At 32.9% G+C, this 20,441-nt stretch overlaps 1 protein-coding gene across 2 annotated transcripts in view; it reads left to right on the top strand.

Annotated features, from left to right (window-relative positions):
* The window catches only part of IL1RAPL1 (interleukin 1 receptor accessory protein like 1), a 1,316,763-nt gene that overhangs the window by 784,368 nt on the left and 511,954 nt on the right, over window positions 1-20,441 (top strand). For both annotated transcript variants that reach the window (XM_012448862.2, XM_012448863.2), the window contains exon 5: window positions 2,937-3,090. In XM_012448862.2, coding sequence (XP_012304285.1) covers window positions 2,937-3,090 — 154 coding nt within the window. The remainder of the gene's footprint in view (window positions 1-2,936; window positions 3,091-20,441) is intronic.

The raw sequence follows: 20,441 nt of genomic DNA, 5'->3' as shown, positions 1-20,441 counted from the left end.
TAATAAGCTGTTGTGTTTATGTTTATGTTTTATTTATATGGACGATTCTTTCAAGTCCATTATGGTCTGGGCTGATAATTTCAGGAACTAAATTACCTTGAACCTTCTTTTCAGGGTTCTTCATATTAGCATTTCAAAATGTCCCCAAACAAAAGGAAAAAGGATTAATTTTCTTTTCCAGGATAAAATTATGTACTAGTTTTTCATGGAATGTTCTGTTTAATGGACATAATTTTGTCCATATTCTAATCTTTTTAATGTATAAATATAAACATTTTAAAGTAATAACATCTGAGGAAATTTTATGATACCTGAAATACAATATTAAAGTAACTTTCTTCAAAAACCAGAAGAAACTTTAAACACAAACAGAATAATCCAACCTCTGACTTTCATATCACCATCATTGATTATTTACTGATATTCCAGATTTTAAAATAATTTTAAGCTTGTTTATACCATAAAAGACATTTTTCTTATTGAATGGACTCAAAAAATATAGACACTATGAACATTCCTCCAGAATATTTTATCCATAGTTTAAAGAATCCTTATGTAACATTTGCTTTGTCCAACTCACTGGAAGTAGGACTTTAGGAAACTGGGCCTCTTTGTACCTAGATCCACAAATGTCACTATACAGAATGTTAGCCCTCATGGCAGACTGCTGATGAATTCAAAAACTGTTAGAAATAAAACAAGAAACAAACCTTTAACAATTTTTAAAAAAGATTTTGCCAAAATAAGCAATGCTCTTTCCTAAGTAAGACTTACTTTTGATTCTTGATAATGTGAAATTTTGGGTTCAGAACATCAAGGGAACTGTTGGAAGGTTTTTATACTTGTCGCTTGCTTGATTTTCAATCCTAGACCATGTTAAACAGAACTCAAATATTAGTCCTGCTGGTTTCTATTACTGTGGGGATGAATTTTCTTTTTCTCTTTTTTTAATTGTCGGAGTATTTCTCATCCTGAACCAGCCTAACATCTCAAACCCTGTGGTTTGCCTGACTTTCATAGGCAGATTCCAATTGCTTCAACAGGGAGTGGTATTAGGGGAGTTTGACCCAAAGTCTCCAAGTAGACTTTCTTTTCCTTAGTACTCATGTGTGACATCAGCTTCTATATACACAGTTTCTTTATTGTTCACTAATAGGTTTTTTTATTTTATTTTTTAAATATATTTTATTGCATTTTAGGTTTTGGGATACATGTCAAGAATATGCAGGATTGTTGCATAGGTGCATACATGACAATGTAGTTTGCTGCCTTCCTCCCCATCACCTATATCTGGCATTTCTCCCCATGTTATCCCTCCTCAACTCCCCACCCCCACTGTTCCTCCCCTAGTTCCCTCCAACAGACCCCAATGTGTGATGCTTCCCTCCCTGTGTCCATGTGTTCTCATTGTTCAACACCCGCCTATGAGTGAGAACATTACAATAGCGAAGACTTGGAACCAACCCAAATGCCCATCGATGATAGACTGGACAGGGAAAATATGGCACATATACACCATGGAATACTATGCAGCCATAAATAATGATGAGTTCGTGTCCTTTGTAGGGACATGGATGAACCTGGAAACCATCATTCTCAGCAAACTGACACAAGAACAGAAAATCAAAATAATACGTTTAAGAGTTGTGTGTCTTTTCTCACCTTTGCAAAGAGCATCTCAAAATTCGCTGAAAGATGAGAGCCTACACATACACAATTTAAAAAGTGGCTGGTCCTTTAGTTGTATTTCCAACATTGCCACAATAATTTTGACCTTAAGCTATACAGACTAGTGAAGTGGTGGGTGGGGATGCAGTATATGTGATATTTGAAAGTCATGACATTTCAGATTATTTTTCCATAGTCAAAGATCAGCCCCTATAGTCTAAAAAACAGAGATTTAAGAGCTTCTTCTATAGTAGAATACTATGAAATAATTAGTTTGACTAAATATTGATTTCACACATTCAGTAGAAAATTTATTCAGTCACCACAAGTCATACAACTAATATGGCATATACAATGTATATTTTGGTCTGAAATAACTGGAAAATTGCCCCCAATTCCACAAGGCATTGAGCCACATAAAATAATGAACTGCAAAAATTTGATTTGGCAATACAATTTTTTAGAAATAATATTACCTCTGAAAAGTGTCAAATGTTTTAAAGCTATTTTATCCTCATTGCATTGATTTCAAATCTGGCTAGAGGAAATAGACTTTTGTTTTGGCGAAAACAGAAATCTTGTGAGCCAACATCATTATAATTCAAAGCTTAATTCAGAGATCATAATTTGGTAAGTCTATCAACAATGAAAACAGATATTTATGGAACTCTATAGACCTTGCATATAAATGTTGACTGTTTCTTTCATGGATTATTGCATGCACACACTATGATCTAATTTTTACTAAATGCAAAACTAAAATGTTTCAAATATTGAAATAGAAGCAGTTTCTTTTGTATGGCAAATTTTCCATTTTCCAATAATACAGTATTTTATGTGATCAATTTCAATATTGTTGATTTCACAATCATCAAATCTGAAGCATTTGTTTCCAAAACAATGTCAGGGATAGTCTTAGCATACATCTCTATTCTTATATGTAATAAATCAATACATATCTGGTATAGATATACTAATCTTAGAAGTTAATTAAGTTACTTTTCTAAAAATATCTTCAGGTTATACTCATTGGTTCAAAAATGTATGATGACTAGTACAACTTGCCATATTATTCTAGGAAGGCAAATTCTAGAAAGCAAGTTGATTTCCCAGAGATTTGGAGAAGAGATGAAATCTTTAGCATTAGTTTCAAACTTTTTAGTCCCTTTAAAGTATAATTTTAGAAGCTTTTGTTTTAAGTTATTTAAAACTGTTTTATATTTTTCTGTTACTATATGTACTATCAAAATTCTATGTTCTTCATATAGGAATGCAGGACAAAAACATGGAGGCCAAGTATTGTATTCAAAAGAGACACCTTGCTTATAAGAGAAGTCAGAGAAGATGACATTGGAAATTATACCTGTGAATTAAAATATGGAGGCTTTGTTGTGAGAAGAACTACTGAATTAACTGTTACAGGTAATCACAGTCTTCAATATTTCACTTGCAAGTGATAAAACTACTATTTTAAGTTAGTTTTTATGCTACACATTAATTTTTTTAATCTATAAAGAAGTGTATAATCAATTGGTAAGTGGCTTCCTATAGGTGAGATTTATTCCTTCTTGCTTTTGAATCATCTTCCACTGAAGTACATTCAAAAGGCTAAACAGAATTATGTTTAGGGAGTTATAGAAATATTAGCTTTTGAAAGTACTTGAAATAATGAGTTATTATTTCCAAAGATTATGCTTATATTTTATAATGGTATCATCTTTGGAAACATTTTCTAGAGTGGCTACATAAAATATATGAAATCTACCTCTGTCTTCCTGTCTTGCTCCAAATTAGAAAAAACATTTTTCTCTTTTATTCATTTATCACTCTATCTATCTGGCATATGTGTTCTCATGAACTTGAAAATAGCATAATTTCAGGTGTAATCATTGAATAATTATGTGAGATGTGATGCATAGAGTCATTTTCATATCTGGTTGCTAAGGTCAAAGGACATGCGGACAAGATTCAGAAGACTGCCTATAATCGTGAATCTACAACTCACTAGTCACGTAGGTTGATGGAGTTACCACATCCTTCAGAATATTCGTTTCCTCAAATATAAAATGATGATGATAAAACTTGCTGTTCTTATTTCAGAGGCTTTTTGCAAGAATCAAATGAAGTAAGGTAATATGTATGACATAAATTTGCAAAATGTAGAATTATATCCAAATGCTTATCATTTTTGTCACATAAAAATTGCATTCATATATTTTTTCTTTATAGTGCATTTCTTATAAGGTGGTTTCATGAGAAAAGTAGGGATAATACGAACAACATTCAGAAGTGAAAAATATTATTCTCATATTCTTATTGAGAGATTCTTCTTGGTGACTTTTATGTATGATCATATTTGTAAAACTTACATAGAAAAGCATAAAAAAGACATTAGCTGTTTTATATTAAATGGAGTTTTATTTGTACATTGGTTCACTTAAATTAGTTTTCCTATATATGAAGTGTTTTGTGGTATTCACCTACATCTTATAATAATTCATTTCTTTTAAGCTATCTGGCTATACTTGGGTTTCTATATAATCAACTCTGAAATTTGTTTTTCATCTATTACTTACTTTTTTTCCCCTTAATCTCTGCTGAAGTAGCTTTTGCAACCAGTAGTATTGAGACAAATGAATTTAAAAATATAAAGTAAAGCAATCTATTCTGAATAGAAAATAGAATGCACTTCTAGTCTTTATTCTTCAGAGTGGAGAACTCATCTTTAGTAAGCACCTCATTCCCTTTTCTAGAAATACTAGGGTTCTAAACCACTACCTAGCATAAGACAATTGGAGCACAATCTCATGGAAACTGAACACTGGACCCTGAATGGTAAAACAACTTATGTAAGACTATTTCAGAGAACCAAAAATAGAACTCTTCATCTCCTAAATGCTTTCCAGGGCAACCATACTTTTCTAAACTTCATTTGTCCAAAAATATCTTCTTTTCTCTTATATAAAAACAAGGAATAATTAAGTCTTGATATCCAAGTTAAAGTTGTAATGAAAGTTTTTATTCCACTGGTTATCATAAATACCTCTGTCATATGTAGCCTTATCTGAGACAGTGATTTGGGCAAATAAATTAAACAGTTTGACTGGATGTGAAATTTTGAGTGAATGGAGAACTACATGCCCTAGAATTAAGAACAGTATATACTAAAATGCATTTTAGGTATTAAAAACAAGTCTATTGGGAAGATATATTTATGTATAACATTGTTTTAAATGGTATGACACTATTTATTTTGTGGCCAAATTAAAGAGCATTTCTTAAACCCCAAATTATATCCCTCAGTAAAGCAACAAAGATGGGCAGTATCTGAATTGATAATGAATCATTGTTTTTTTATCTTGGTTTTCTGCACATTATTATCATATTGTACTTAATGAAAATATGAAAAACATTGATATGATTTGGTTTTAGTGGAATTGAAATTTGTTATCATGTCACTTTAAAAAATATAAAAGAAATCCCATATGTAAAAAGGAAATTTCTGGCTGAAGGAAGTAGCTAAATGTGCAGGCAATATTGTGAGCTTTTATGGGCAATCCTTCCCATTTTGAAAGTGTATATCCTTAGCTAAGTGAAATACTGTTTCAACAAAACATACCACAGTGAAAGGAATTATAAACCTGTCCAGCAGTTTTGGTATTTTAAACGTCTTCTTTTTTTCTTTTCTTTTTTTTTTTTTTTTGAGACAGAGTTTTACTCTTGTTGCCCAGGCTGGAGTGCAGTGGCACAATCTTAGCTGACTGCAGCCTCTGCCTTCCGAGATCAAGAGATTCTCCTGCCTCAGCCTCCCGAGTAGCTAGGATTACAGGCCCGTGCCACCACACCCAGCTAATTTTTCTATTTTTAGTAGAGATGGGGTTTCACCATCTTGACCAGGCTGGTCTCGAACTCCTGAAACATTTTCGATTTTTTTTTAAATTGAAGATGTTACAGCATCATCTCTAGCCTCTATAATTTATAAGCCTCACCCACATTGAAGTTCTTACTGTTCTCCAAATGTCCTCCCTCTGAACTCTTATTCATTGTTTTCTCCATCTGGAAGGTTTTTTCTTCTTCTTTGTCACATGCCTGATTCTCACCCTTTCTTCTAGGCACAGCTGAAATGTTAACTCCTTTTTGAGGCACACAGGCCATGTGTCCACAGAACTTTTAGCATCTCCATTGCAGCACTCACCTCATTGCATCATAACTGTTTATTGACATTCCTGTATTTTCATAGGAATGTGAGCAACTTAGAGTCAAGGGCAATGTCTTTTATTTTTTAAATAAGCATTTGATTTTAGAACAATTTTAGATTTACAGAAAAAAATATAAATAGTAGAAATTCTATATACCCCACATTCAGTTCCCCCTGTTATTCACATCTAATAGTAATATGATATATTTATTATAGTTAATGAAGTGATTTTGGCACATTTTTATTAAGTAAAATCTGTAGTTTATTTAGATTTCTATGCTTTTTACCTGATGTCCTTTTTTCTGTTCCAGGATCCCATCCAGAATAGCACATAACATTTAGTTGTCATTTCTCCTTAGGATCCTCCTGGTTGTGATTGTTTTGCATTTTTAAAATTTTTGATGACCTTTGCAATTTTGAGGAATATTTTGTCGAGTGTCCTATGTTTGGAATTTGTCTGATATTTTTCCATGATTAGACTAAGGTTATATATCCTTAGAAGAAAAACCACAGAGGTAAAATCACAACATGTCATATCAGCCTGACTTATCACTGTTGATGTCGATCTTGCTCACCTGAGGTAGTGCTGGGTAGAGTTTTCCACTGTAAAGTTACTCCCATCCCCATTTCTATACTATACTTTTTGGAAGGAAGTTACTACATACAGTCCATGCTAAAGGAGTGAGAGGTTACACTCCACCTCTTTGAGAGCAGAATATCCACATAATTTGTTTGGTATTCTGCTACATGGGATATATGTCTATTCTCCCACATTTATTTACTTACTTAACTGTTGCTCAATACCAGTTTGGACTTACAGTTATTTTATACTTTACTTTATTTTGTTGCTCAAATTATTACAGTTTTGGACATTAAGAGCTCTTTTAGTTGGCTCCTTCATTCCTATGACGTACTCATATTGCGTGTGTGTGTGTGTGTGTGTGTGTGTGTGTGTGTGTGTTTGAGCACTTCCCTACTTTCTGGCCCTTTAACATGCTCTAAGCTCATCTTGTATATTTCCTGCCCAGTCCCTAAATTAGTTATATTTTTTCAAAGAGCCCATGTTCCTTTTATTGGAGAAATTATACCAGAAATAAATACCTTCATGTTGAGAGTACTCATTGCTACTGGGATATAGTTGTTTTGAAGCCCTTCTAATCGGCAGACAAAGGAAAAATGTGTTTAGTAACACATATACATATACACATATCTATAGATATTTATATGTGTGACCACCTGTATTTATATTAAGTTAAACATGAGTTCTTACTATGTTTCCAACTCTAATTTATTACCATATGGATCATTTTAGCCTCTTCCCCTACCTTATGTGTAACCTCCCAATCCAGTAGTTAGAAAACTGGTTCTCACCACCTGCCATTCTTTTCCTTAATTGTTCACTTCCAATATAAATGTATAGTGAGATCAGAGTTTGCTAACCTATGTCCATGTGGGAAACAACTTTATCAATTAGAATATAGTGTTTATATACAATTGCTTTAGCATTTAGTCTTACAGACTTCACCCATTTCCAAAGTTGCTACGGTCAGCACATTTCCTCTCACCTGCTTCAGTGAGGTTATCTTACATATTGTAATATAGTTAGATTGTTTTGTCATATTCTGTATTTCCCAGGATCCTCTGACCTCCTGAATTGTATTTAAAATTTACATACATTAAGGTTCTCTCTTTGTGCTGTGAAGTTCTATGAGTTTAAACAAATGCATAGTGTCATGTATTCACAATTAAAAAGTAACAGACTATGCAGTCATAAAAAAGGATGAGTTCATGTCCTTTGCAGGGACACAGATGAAGCTGGAACCCATCATTCTTAGCGAACTGACAGAAGAACATAAAACCAAACACCGCATGTTCTCACTCATAGGTGGGAGTTGAACAATGAGAACACATGGGCACAGGGAGGGGAACATCACACACTGGGGCCTGTCGGGTTGGAGGGCTAAGGGAAGGACAGCAAGGGGGTGCGGGGCTTGGGGAGGGATAGCATTAGGAGAAATACCTAATGTAGATGACGGAGTGATGGATACAGCAAACCACCATGGCACGTGAATACCTATGTAACAAACCTGCACGTTCTGCACATGTACCCCAGAACCTAAAGTATAATAATAAAAAATTAAAAAGTAACAGAATAGTTTCACAGCCCTAAAAAAGACTCTACACTTCATATGTTCAGCCCTTCTTTCTCCTTCCCAAATCTCTGGAAACCACTGATCGTTTTGCCATAAATATAGTTTTGCTTTTTCCAGAATGTCATACATATAATTGAAATCATACAGTTTTTGGTCTTTTCAGACTGGCTTTTTTCACTTAGCAATATGCATTTCCTTCACTCTTTTCTGCCTTCCTTTCTTTTAATTGAGCATTTTATCTCTTCCATTTTTATATCAGCTTTCCTTCTTTTTAGATATATATTTTAGTGATAGCCCTGGATGTTCCAATTTTAAACTAATCTCAGTCCACCTTCAAAAAGCCCTATGTAGTACAGATACTTTATTACAGAGTGCTCCGAGTTCCTCTCTCCTATCCTTTATGACATTGCTCTGATTCATTTCACTTATTCACTTATATTGGGTGTATAATCACCTAATATATTGTTACTGTTATTTTAAACAAAGCTATCTTTTAAATCAATTTAGAATAAGAGAAATAAAATATTTTCTTTTACCTTCACCTATTCCTTCTATGGCACTCTTCTTTATGTAGATCCAAGTTTCTATCCCATAGACTTTTCTTCTGCCTGAAAAACTTCCTTTGACATTTTTTGCAATGAAGGTCCGGTAGTGATGAAGTCCCTTAGTTTTCATTTGTCAGAGAATGCCTTTATTTATTTTTCCCCTTTGAAAGATAATTTTGCTGGATATAGAATTTTTGATTGGTACTTTTTTCCTTTTGTCACTTTCAATATTTCACTTCACTCTTTTATTTTATTGCTTGCTTGGTTTTTGATGAGATGTTCACTCTGATACTTATCCCTGAGCCTCTATAAGATATGATATTTTCTCTGTTCTTTCAAGATTGTTTCTTTGTGGGGTTTTTTTTTTTTTTTTCTGTAGATTGAATGTAGTATGCCTAGGTATAGTGATTTTGTTGTTTATCCTACTCAGTGTTTTTTGAGCTTCCTGGATTTCTGGTTTGATTTCTGTCAATTTTGAAAATTCCATGACCATAATTATTTCAGATATTTCTTCTTTATTTTTTTTTCTACTTTTGATGTTCTAATTATACATTTATTATGCCTTTTGATGTTCTTTTTTGTTTTTATCATTCGTTTTTCTCTTTGCATTTCAGTTGATAAAGTTCTACTGATCTATTTTCAAGCTCACAAATTCTTTCATGAACTGGTGTCCTGTGTACTGATGAGCCCATCAAAGGGCTTCTTCATTTTCTGTTACAGTGTTTGTTTTTTTAAAAAAAATCTAACATTTCCTTTTGATTCTTTTTAACATTGTAATCCCTCTTCTTATATTACCTATCTGTTCTATCATGTTATCTATTTTGTCCCAGTAGAACACTTACCATATTAAACATAGTTATTTTTAATTCCTTGTATGATCATTTCAACATCTGTGTCATATGTGAGTCTGGTTCTGATGACTGCTGATCGATGTATGCTCTTATGCCTTCTGCTCCAAGTAAGTAATAGTGATCTCAGCTATGACTCTCTGGATTTACCTGCTCTCCAAATTTTGGGGTGGTGGTTTGCCCTGAAACCTCAGTTCTCAAAAGATTTTAGTTTTCAGTTTTTTTCAGCATTTTCTTGGTGTAGCAATGGAGTGACAGCTTTTAAGCTATTTACATGTAGAAGCTGAAACCAAAAATGGCAGTGTCATTTTCAGTTTGGTGTTGCCAAACTCAATAAAAATCTAGCTTAGTGGCTGACGTATAGTCATCACTCAGTGGATGTGCATTCTTGAGTGAATGAATCCGCTCTCATTGATAATCCAATTTATATCAATTGCTTTTAAAATGTGTTTATAATTGGCAAAATAATACTCTTGACACTTGAAAAGTAAAGAAAATCGTGAAGGAATGATACCCTCCATCCAGATCTCACACTCTACTTTTATTAATATTTAGGTTGGTGCAAGCATAATTGTGGGTTTTGCCATTACTTTGTGATTTTTGCCATTGAAAGTAATGGCAAAAACCACAATTATGTTTGCATGAATCTAATACTACTAAGTGTTATATAAACCTTTTCATTTCCTACATTATATTGCTGATTTGTATTGAGATTTAAGTCAAATAGCATCGCTTTTCTTATATTTTTAAGTCAAATGCCTACCTGTGGTTGAACTTTTAGGTGTGAATACAGTGCTGAATATTCCTTTAAAGATGATTATGTTTATTTTTAACACATCATCCCAGTGCATGAAGATAGTTTGCATTCTTGATTCTGTCTTATACTAATAATAACTTCTCTTTCTTGACAAAAGTCATTACATTTTTATTGGACGATATTTCTGTTTTGAATGGAAACATTGTTTAAAATGTTATATGCAGAAGGCTTTGTATAAAGCTATGTAATATGCTTTTATATTTTTTCTGGAACGTATTATTCACCTCTCTTTAGTTAGAGATTTTTATCCTAATAAAAAATACAGAATCCAGTACATATTTTTACTTGTTTCTTTTAATAATAAAATATATAACCAAAAACTGTATAAAACGTAAACATGTAGCTACTTAGCATGCTATCAAAAGAACTCCACTAGGCAAAGAAATAGAATACTATAGGCACCACAGAAGCCCCCATATGCCCTCCTGATTATAAACCCCTTCCTCTCCACTACTGGATAGGTACCTCAGTATGTGACTTTTGGGGTATTTATTTTCTTGTGTTTTTAAAAGTTGTATTGGCTGATAGTGCATGCCTAAGTGATATAAGTAAATTTTGCCTGTTTCTGAAACTTACAAATTTGGACCCACATGTGTATTCTGTCTGGCTTCTTCAACTCCAATTTTGTTTCAAATATGCATGTATGTTATTCCATTTTTCTGCAGTTTATTCATTATTTTTATGGTATGGTATTCCACTATATGAAAATCTCAGTTTGTTGATAGACATTAGGGCTTGTTTTAGTTTTTTCCTTTGTAAGTAATATCGCCGTTAACCATCTTATATACACACGTATATACACACAAACACTTATATTTTTTCAAATATTTATTTTCAAATTTACCAGCTATTTTCTAGGTTAATTTTGGTCATGGGCCTATCCTAACCAAATTGACTGAAGGGAGGAGAGGAGTAGTACTCCAAAGAAAGTTGGAGGTGCCAAAATAAGTGAAAAATAGTCTAGGGAACATTAAAAGCCATTTTCCACAACTTCTAAACATTATGATTTCTTAAAGATTATAAAATGTAATTTGATATTCACAAAGTTCTGTTTTGGATTACATAACAATTTTCTATACTTCCATATTGTTAAATAAAAAGGTGAAAATATTCAAGTTTGTACTGATATACATTGCCATATTCTAGGGTTCCATGCACTAAACTCTAACTCACATCCAGACTATACTGTAACCCTAGCCTTCTGCCAGATATATGTGGGAATGTGGGTATAGGGAAAATGTCATATCCAGAGGTAAGCAATAAGCAATCTAGTGATTCCAAAATAAATTAGATCACCTTGGCTCATCATAAAATACTAACTTTGTAGACAAAAAATACAAGTATTGGTAATGATACATATTTTTGGACTTGTTAGGTCTAAGAAAAAAGAAATATACACTATATAGGTTTTTTTAGATGTATTGATTACATTACATGATATTCACTTTTGCCCATTTAATGCTTATTTCCCCTTCTGGCCAAAACACTTTTCTATTTTTTAAAAAAGTAAGATTTAAAATAAAGTAACAACTATATTTCCATCATAAAGTTTGGAAATTAGTCAGACCAGTTGAAACACCATTTAATTTCTAGGGCCAGATCATAGAATGAAGTAATGGTAAGGGAATAGCTTGTTAAAATGTTATATCAGAAATAATTTTCCCAAGTAAATGTGAGAGTCAGCAAGCAGAGTGAGAAAGTGAAGAAAGAAAAACTGACTTGAAAAAAAGCAGAAAGAATGAGGTGATTGCTACAAGGATATGATAGTTTTAGTAGCATTTTTATACTTTATATAACTTTTTAACAATTAATACAGCAGAATATTTAAACTACTTCCCAATCAACCACAGACTGAATTTATCCTCTCAAAAGGTACATTTTCCTCCTCTTTGTATGGATAAGGAAGCTGACGCAAAGAAAGGTTAAGTGGCTTTATCAAGGTCACAAAACATTATAGTGACAAATTTAGAAATGAAATTTAATTCCCTGAACTTCAGTCTATGATTTATTCTACTGGATAATTAATAGCAGGACATTGTAGTGTTTGTATTAGCTCTGCTGACTGCTGTGAGAGATTTATATTTTAAGTTCAATGGAAACACATTTAACTGAGACCTCTAATTCTTCTGCCATTGATGTAATTAAGTGGTATATTTGTGGTCTAGCCAGGGGATGGAGTGATTACTTCTTTTTTTTTTTTCCTATTTCAGAAAATTATCTATTTTATTTCTCCTTTAAAAAAACTATTTTTTTGTTAAATTACTTCATGGATTAAAGTGTGCTTTCACTGACTACAGCCTAATAATACTTGATGAAATTGATAAAAGGGTCACATCTTTCCAGACTTCACTTTGTATGTTTGCTAACATTCCAGGATCCATAACCACAAAAATCGTCATGTATATTATTTTTGATGAATTGGCAGATACTACAGTCCTAACTGTTTCATAAGAAAGTATCTGCCATATTTTGTAACTCAAATATCATTTAGATTAACTCACACTTTTGAATTAAAAGAGAAAAATGCTCATAAATATGGTGAAATTTGATTTAATCAACCTGGCTATCTAATGTTGATTTGGAGTTGAATTCCTATAGCAAAAGAGCTCTTTTATGAGTGATTTCCAAAAACTGTCCTGAAACAACTAATATTTATTACCTTAATTTATTATTTAATCTCAATATACTAAATGGGTTGTTCAAAAATGTATGAATCTAATAAACATTCATTGTTAAGGTGTAGTAAGTTTCAATAAAAACATGATGTTTTAGGACAGGTGTGGTGGCTGACGCCTGTAATCCAAGCACTTTGGAGGCCAAGGTGGGCGGATCACCTGAGGTCGGGAGTTCAAGACCAGCCTGACCAACATGGTGAAATCCCATCTTAAAAAAAAAAAAATGATGTTTTTACCCTTGAGCAGAAAATATATACATTTTAGAACATATTCATAGCAAGGTTGGAATGTGCCATTTCTGGCCATGAGGAAAGTAAGACATCATAACTTGAATGATTTCCATTAATATAAGCAAAATTAAATATTAATAATTAGAATAGTTAGCATCTACTAAATGTTTACTGTGTGCCAGGATCTGTTGTTCTAAATTCTTATTTATATTGACTCATTTAATCCACATAACCTCAACTTACTCACCCTTAAAAATTTTTCTAGTGCTTGCCAAGTACCTAATGTTCTTCTAGATTTAACAAATTGCATTTGAAAATAATTCATTATTTTATTTCCCACTTCATATGGACTTTTGAATTTAATAAAAGATAAACATTCATTTTTGGAAATGTGGTCAATTAGATACCTCCATTCTCTGCTCTTAAATGCCGAGAAAAACTTGATGAAATAAAATAGAAATAGCATTTTAAATGATTAGTTGAGCTTGCAATAATGTGTTTTTTTTTAAAAAAAAATCTCTGGGTCTAATTTATATTTAACAATATTGTATAAAAAATTGTTACATAATCCAAATGATTTTATGAATATCAAATCATTTTATAATCTTTAAGAAATCATAAAGTTTAGAAGTAGTAGACATTTGCTATTTATATTTTCTAGAATATATTCCACTTCTTTTGACATCTCCAATTTCCTTTGGAGTACCACTCCTCTCTTTCTCTCAATCCTGTTGGTTGGTAGACCCTTGGTCAAAACATATCTCCAATTTGCTGCTCAAAAAGAATTGACCAGCCTCCAAGAAGGGCCTCAACAGGGTCCTCCTGGTTCAAGACAGCATTTAGAAAATAAAGAGACCAGTTTCAGTGGTTCACACCTGTAATCCTGGTCCTTTAGAAGGCTGAGGCAAGAGGATCTCTTGAGGGCAAGAGGATCACTTGAGGCCCAAGAGTTTGAGACCAGCCCGGGCTACATAGTCAGACATTGATACATACATACATACATACATACATACATACATACATACATACATAACTATCTTTATCATCTCTCTAAAAATGTCAGATACTAGAATCCACAAATACAGGCTAGAAATTAGTTATGCCTAAAATGATGGGTGACATTTAAAAAAATCTAAAACAAGACCACTATTTTTGATGTTTGTGTGTGTGAGAGAATAAATATTAAGAAAGGCAATTGTTCAGCAGGACTTTCTGCCCGAGTCATATATGCATTTTGATTTGATTAAGTTTTCTGGCTGCCCTATTGCTGTTGTTTCCTGACATAGTTCATCAGTAAGATCTAATCTTTAATTTTTTACTGCTTTTCTTTGACAGCATTGGATTTCAAGTGTACTGAGATTGTTTTCATTATAATAACCCTGCTAGTGTAATCTAACAGATTGCTTGCCTCTTAGAAATGACAGTCATCCTTTCTGTCTGCCCCAGGTGTTATAGCTGTATTACTTCTAGATTTGCAGACCACTAGTTAAACTCATTCTTACCTTATTGTTACTGAAACAACTACTTTTTTTTTTTTTACTACTAACCATATGGCAGAAATTGTACACAATTATTTATAGGCATTACTATCTATATTTATCAAGGAGAAAATTCAAAGTACATTTTGGACACATTTATACTTATAAATACAAATCATTATCATTATTTCTGATGAAATTCCCTTCTTAATTTGCACTCTACTGTTTCAAATTATCTTATATTCGTTCCAACAAACTCAATTTTGAGAGTGAAAAAGCTGTTCAATAAATACTCCTTGATAGAATTATTGGTTTATGGCTATGCATGGTGGCTCACACCTGTAATCCCAGAATATGGTGTCTAGCAGAAACCATGTTGGAAAACACAAATGTCAAAAAGCAATCTACAGGCCAGGTACGGTGGCTCATGCCTATAATCTCAGCACTTTTGGAGGCCGAGTTGGGTGGATCACCTGAGGCCAGGAGCTCAAGACCAGCCTGGCCAACATGGTAAACCAGGTCTCTACCAAAGATACAAAAATTAGCTGGGCATGGTGGTGGGCGCCTGTAGCCCCAAGCATCTAGGGTTGTCTTAGTTCCATTGGTGGAGCTGCCATGACTGGGCTTACTGACCATAACTAAGTTATCTGTCTTCATTCAATGTTGTCTTAGTGTTGAGACTATGAATAGTCATCATTCACAGTGCTTTGGTGAGGAGTAAATTAGCTCAGATGCATCAAACTGGACTATAAAGGAATGTACAAACAGAAGTGGCTACTGCCATGATTTGGTTTGATTTCTGAATCTTTACCTTGGTGATATGGTTTGGCTGTGTCCCCACCCAAATCTTATCTTAAATTTTAGCTCCCATAATTCCCACATGTTGTGGTAGGGACCCAGTTAGAGGCTGAATCATGGGGCAGGTCTTTCCCATGCTGTTCTCATGATAGTGAATAAGTCTTACGAGATCTGATGGCTTTTTATAAAAGGGGAGTTCCCCTGTACACACTCTCTTGCCTGCTGCCATGTGAGACATCCCTTTGCTCTTCCTTTATCTTCTGCCATGATTTCCCAGCCATGTGGAACTGTGAGTCTATTAAACCTCTTTCCTTTGTAAATTACCAAGTCTTGGGTATGTCTTTATTAGCAGCATGAGAATGAACTAATACACTTGGTTTGTTTCACTTAATGTAATTTTAATATTTATAAACTTAATCTGTTCTGTTAAATGACACTGATTATCATCAATACAATTATTGACTAACATTCATTGACCACTAAGTAATGGTTTATATGTGTGGAGAAAACTCAGAATATTTTATTTGTGTGCAAGCTACTAACAGGTAAAGTTCAGTGTCTGTAACTGAGGTAAATAACGAAAATATGCATTTCTACCTTTGATATGATTATATAATTTATATACATGCATACATACATATGTATATATGTGTGTGTCCCTATATTAGTATATGTCTTATTGACTATTAAAATCACTTATTTGCATCCAAGAAATCAGGGAAACATTTTTCTATAGTTTTTTTTGCAATAGTATTATGTCCTATTTTACAAAACTGATTTCTTTTTTGTGGTTCACATTCCAAAGACCCATTTAAGCACGATTCCTCTTATATGAGGTACCTAGAATAGGCAAATTAATAGAGATAGAACGTAGAATAGAGATTATTAAGGGTGGGGGAACAGGGGAATAGGAAGTTATTGTTCAGTAGCTACAGAGATACAGTTTGGGATGATAAAAAAAGTTCAAGAGATGGATAAAGGTGATGGTAGCACAACATTGTGAATATATTAAATGCCATTTAATTGTATACTTAAAATTGGTTAAAATGGTAACTTCTATCTTATATATCTTACCACACAAAAAGGCCCATTTGAAAATAAATGGCTGTTCTTAATAGTTTGGAACGTATTTTTAAAATTATTGGCCAAGTGCAGTGGCTTGCACCTGTAAGCCCAGCACTTTGGGAGGCTGAGGCTAGAGGATCGTTTGAGCCCAGGAGTTTGAGACCGGCCTAGGCAACATGGTGAAACCCTGTCTCTACAAAAATACAAAGAATTAGCTGGGCATGATGGTGCATGCCTATATTCCCTGCTACTTGGGAGGCTGAGGTGGAAGAATCACCTGAGCCCAGGAGGTCCAGGCTAGAGTGAGCCATGATTGCATAACTGGACTGCAGCCTGGGCAACAGGAATGAGATCCTGACTCAAAAAAAGAAAAATATCATATCAAGGATTTTTTTTTTTAAGATCATCTTTTCTCTACTTCACGTTGGCTCCCTGCTTTGACAGGCATTGATTTTTCTGTAAAACTTATGAAGCTCAAACCATTATGTCGGCACTTTATATTAACTGCTTTTAGTTTTGACATCAGCAAAATTGACTGAAAACTCAATATTGCACCTATTTCAATACAGAGCCACTGGTGTGGAAGGATTAGCAAGATAAGCTAAAGAAACTTCTATTGCTCAACATTCTCTATCTTCTCAGTCTCATCAAATCAAAGACTGAAAATGTACTCTAGGATGATGAATTTCTGGTGAGGTTAGATGACTACACATCTAAAAGTAAAAGTTTTAAGATTAAAATATAACATAATAAGGATCTAGAATCTTGAAGAAAGATTCCAGCATATTTTATGACAACTAAGTCTCCAGGTACCATTAATAAAGATGGCTGTAACCTCAGAACTAAAAACATTTAGTTCATTATTCCATGTAAACTCATTAAAATATGAAGACCAAACTTAGCATCTATTGACACCACTAAACTTATGTGATATTGAGTGAGATAAATTTTTTTAATGGTTTAATAAATGAATTAGATATTTTAGTGTGATGATACCTGTATCTACATACACATAAATGTGTGTATACATAGTTATATCTATAAATGTATATTTCTATTGGATAGAGAATTATTAAACCAATTTTATATACAGCTCTTATATTTTAGTTTAATTTTTGCCACTTAGTGGCAAGAAATCTGTTACTTGGTATAAATAAAATCAAGTTGATTTGTTTAAGCAGTAGGTTCCTACTGGACTTAATGATGTTATATCATCCCCTTATTAATTTGAATAAATTTCTATTATATTAGTTTTCAAAATGAACAACAATGTGTAGAATCAACAACTGAGTCACTGTAATAGCAGTATGATCATGCTGCTCCTTCAGTATGGGGGTTTTTGTCGACAAACTAAACCCTGACAGCTTAATATATGCAATACTAAGAAAAAAAAATAAAACCACAACCCAATTTCTTATTATACTCCTTTGTGTATTATGCTTAATGGGGTCTCAGATTTGTTTTTCTTCTTTCCTAGATACCAGATTACAAGGAACAGTGAGAACTTAGGTAGAAATGTGGATAAAGACACACTAATAACTGGAGATTTAGAAAATAGAAAAGGTTAAAGGAACTGAGAATATTACTATTATTTGGATTTTAAAAAATGCTATGGACTGGGTGCAGTGGCTCACTGCTGTAATCCCAGTACTTTGGGAGGCCAAGGCAGGTAGATCATCTGAGGTCAGGAGTTCGAGACATGGTGAAACCCTGTCTCTAGTAAAATACAAAAAGTTGTCAGGTGTTGTGGCACATGCCTGTAGTCCCAGTTACTCGGAAGGCTGAGGCAGGAGAATTGCTTGAACCTAGGAGGCAGAGATTGCAGTGAGCTGAAATTGTGCCACTGCACTCCAGCTTGTGTGACAGAGTGAGATTCCATCTCAAAAAAAACAAAAAACAACAACAAAACCTCAATGATGTGCCACAATAAGATGTTAAGAATTAGAAGTGTTCAGAATAATGGAAGAGCAGCAAATGGTGACTACATTAAAAATGCAGCAGGTAATGAGTTTCATGAGGATTTAGAAGTTGTTATTTTTTTAAAAAAATATATTGATTAAATTTATAGCTTCGTGATTTTATCATTTAAGAATGGTTCCTGGAAAAAAGCAAAGAGAAAACACTGCTCAATATTAGGAAAGACTTTTGGTGTTGCAGTCTTTGGAGGTTTTAAAAATATGACAGAAACCCATCTGAGACTTGTTCAGGCATAGACAAATTGGAGGAAGGCCACTGAGACTCTAGCAATTTTTTTATTATGTTAAAATTTTTATTACTCATTTTTCCTGATATTGTGTAGTTTAAAAAAATAGGGAGCAATTAAAAAAATCAAAACATTAGGTTTTGATATGACAGTTTAATAATTACATAAAATAATTTTAAATAATGAATGCTATTTTTAAAATGTTTCAATTATTTGAAAGAGCTTTTATTATTTTTACACTATGAAAAAGTCCACTAATTATATTCCAGGGTTGGTTTTCCTTTGTCTCTACCACAATATTGAAGGCTCTTTCTTGATTATAAAACCGAGAGGTAACTCTTGCAAAATGTGGATATTTTTTATAACATCTCTTTAGAAGAATTTCTAAAAACTATTTTTGAGAAAACTGCATGAAAATGGAGTTGGTTTTATTCATGTCAAAATATATAGTTTTTGCATCATAAGAGATTTAATGTTTTCATTTCTTAAAATGTTTGACCAAGGCTTTTAGTCATTATATTAGCATCTGTTGTTCCATCTGGAGGACCTAAATATCCAATGAATTGTAAATGGGCAGTTCAATATGAATATGTAAATTAAAGACATTATAAATTCTATGTAAGATGTAAAGGAGTAGCCTACTCTATGCCTTAATTAGAAGACCTTACTATATATTTCTTTATCATTTGCTGGGTTGATCGTTGGGTTCCACTCCAACATCTCAACCAGGAATTCTGGTATATAAAAGGGAATCAAAGACTATTTACAAATATTGTAGCCAATGTCTCAAATGATAAGTGCAAATGTTTTTCAGACAAGAAAAAAATACAAACTTTTTTGTTTTATTTTTCAAAAAGAAACGCTGTATATAGTCACTACTGTGTTCTGATGTCAACAATAGAAATTTTTGAAATTTTAATGAGTACTTATTGTTAATGTTCCATTAGATAATTATGTTCTGTTTACACACTGCCATCATTTGTAGAACATATTTGCTTTATTCAATCTTGAAGCGTACTCTAAACTTGAATTTAAATGCTACTATTTCTATTACCTGCCTTCAGAATCTTCTAATTTCTAATATTTACTTAAATATTTTGGTTTTCAAAATTTTAGCTATGATCACAAAGCACACACTGAGCTTTTTAAAATTGAGGTTTGTGCTGTCAATGTAAGGATGAGAGAAACACACAGAAATGTGTTCTTTTTTAAAAAAGTAAAAGTATATTTTAAACCTTTTAAGGGAAACTTGATTATCAATGTATCATGTTTCTGTGTATCAACTTTTATGAGTCCCTTTCTCAAAATGTAACCTGAAAACACAACGTTTCCAATTATATATTGGGAGTGAGCTAGTTAATGGTATGGTGTAATTGAGCTAGCTAATGACATAACTCTTTCAGAATAATAAGTCAATAATAGTTATCAGCACCAAACATGAAGGAAGTGAAGCAAAAGATAAATGAAAAATAACAATTAATATTAAAACAATATATTATGGGGACAGCAAATAGGTAGTAAGCTATTTACTATTGAGTAGTTGGGTATGGCATTGCTAAAATGAGATTAAAACAAAAGGCTGAGTACAAATATAATGAAATAGTTTGGATGATGTTTTCCATTTGGGGTATATAATCAGATCATTTTATGTTAATCTAATTTGTCTTTGAGTTAAATAAACCCAATAGTGTTGATCTACCTTTTCATGTGTCTGTTTTTCAACACAGTCATTTGATAAACATTTAGTAAGGAATAAAATTACA

This window comes from Aotus nancymaae, unplaced genomic scaffold, assembly GCF_030222135.1.
Source record: "Aotus nancymaae isolate 86718 unplaced genomic scaffold, 86718_ANA_hifiasm-v0.15.2.pri h1tg000058l, whole genome shotgun sequence".
NCBI classification, from domain to species: domain Eukaryota; kingdom Metazoa; phylum Chordata; class Mammalia; order Primates; family Aotidae; genus Aotus; species Aotus nancymaae.
The sequence above is the reverse complement of the archived record's forward strand: the minus strand, read 5'-3'. Positions and strand labels throughout refer to the sequence as shown.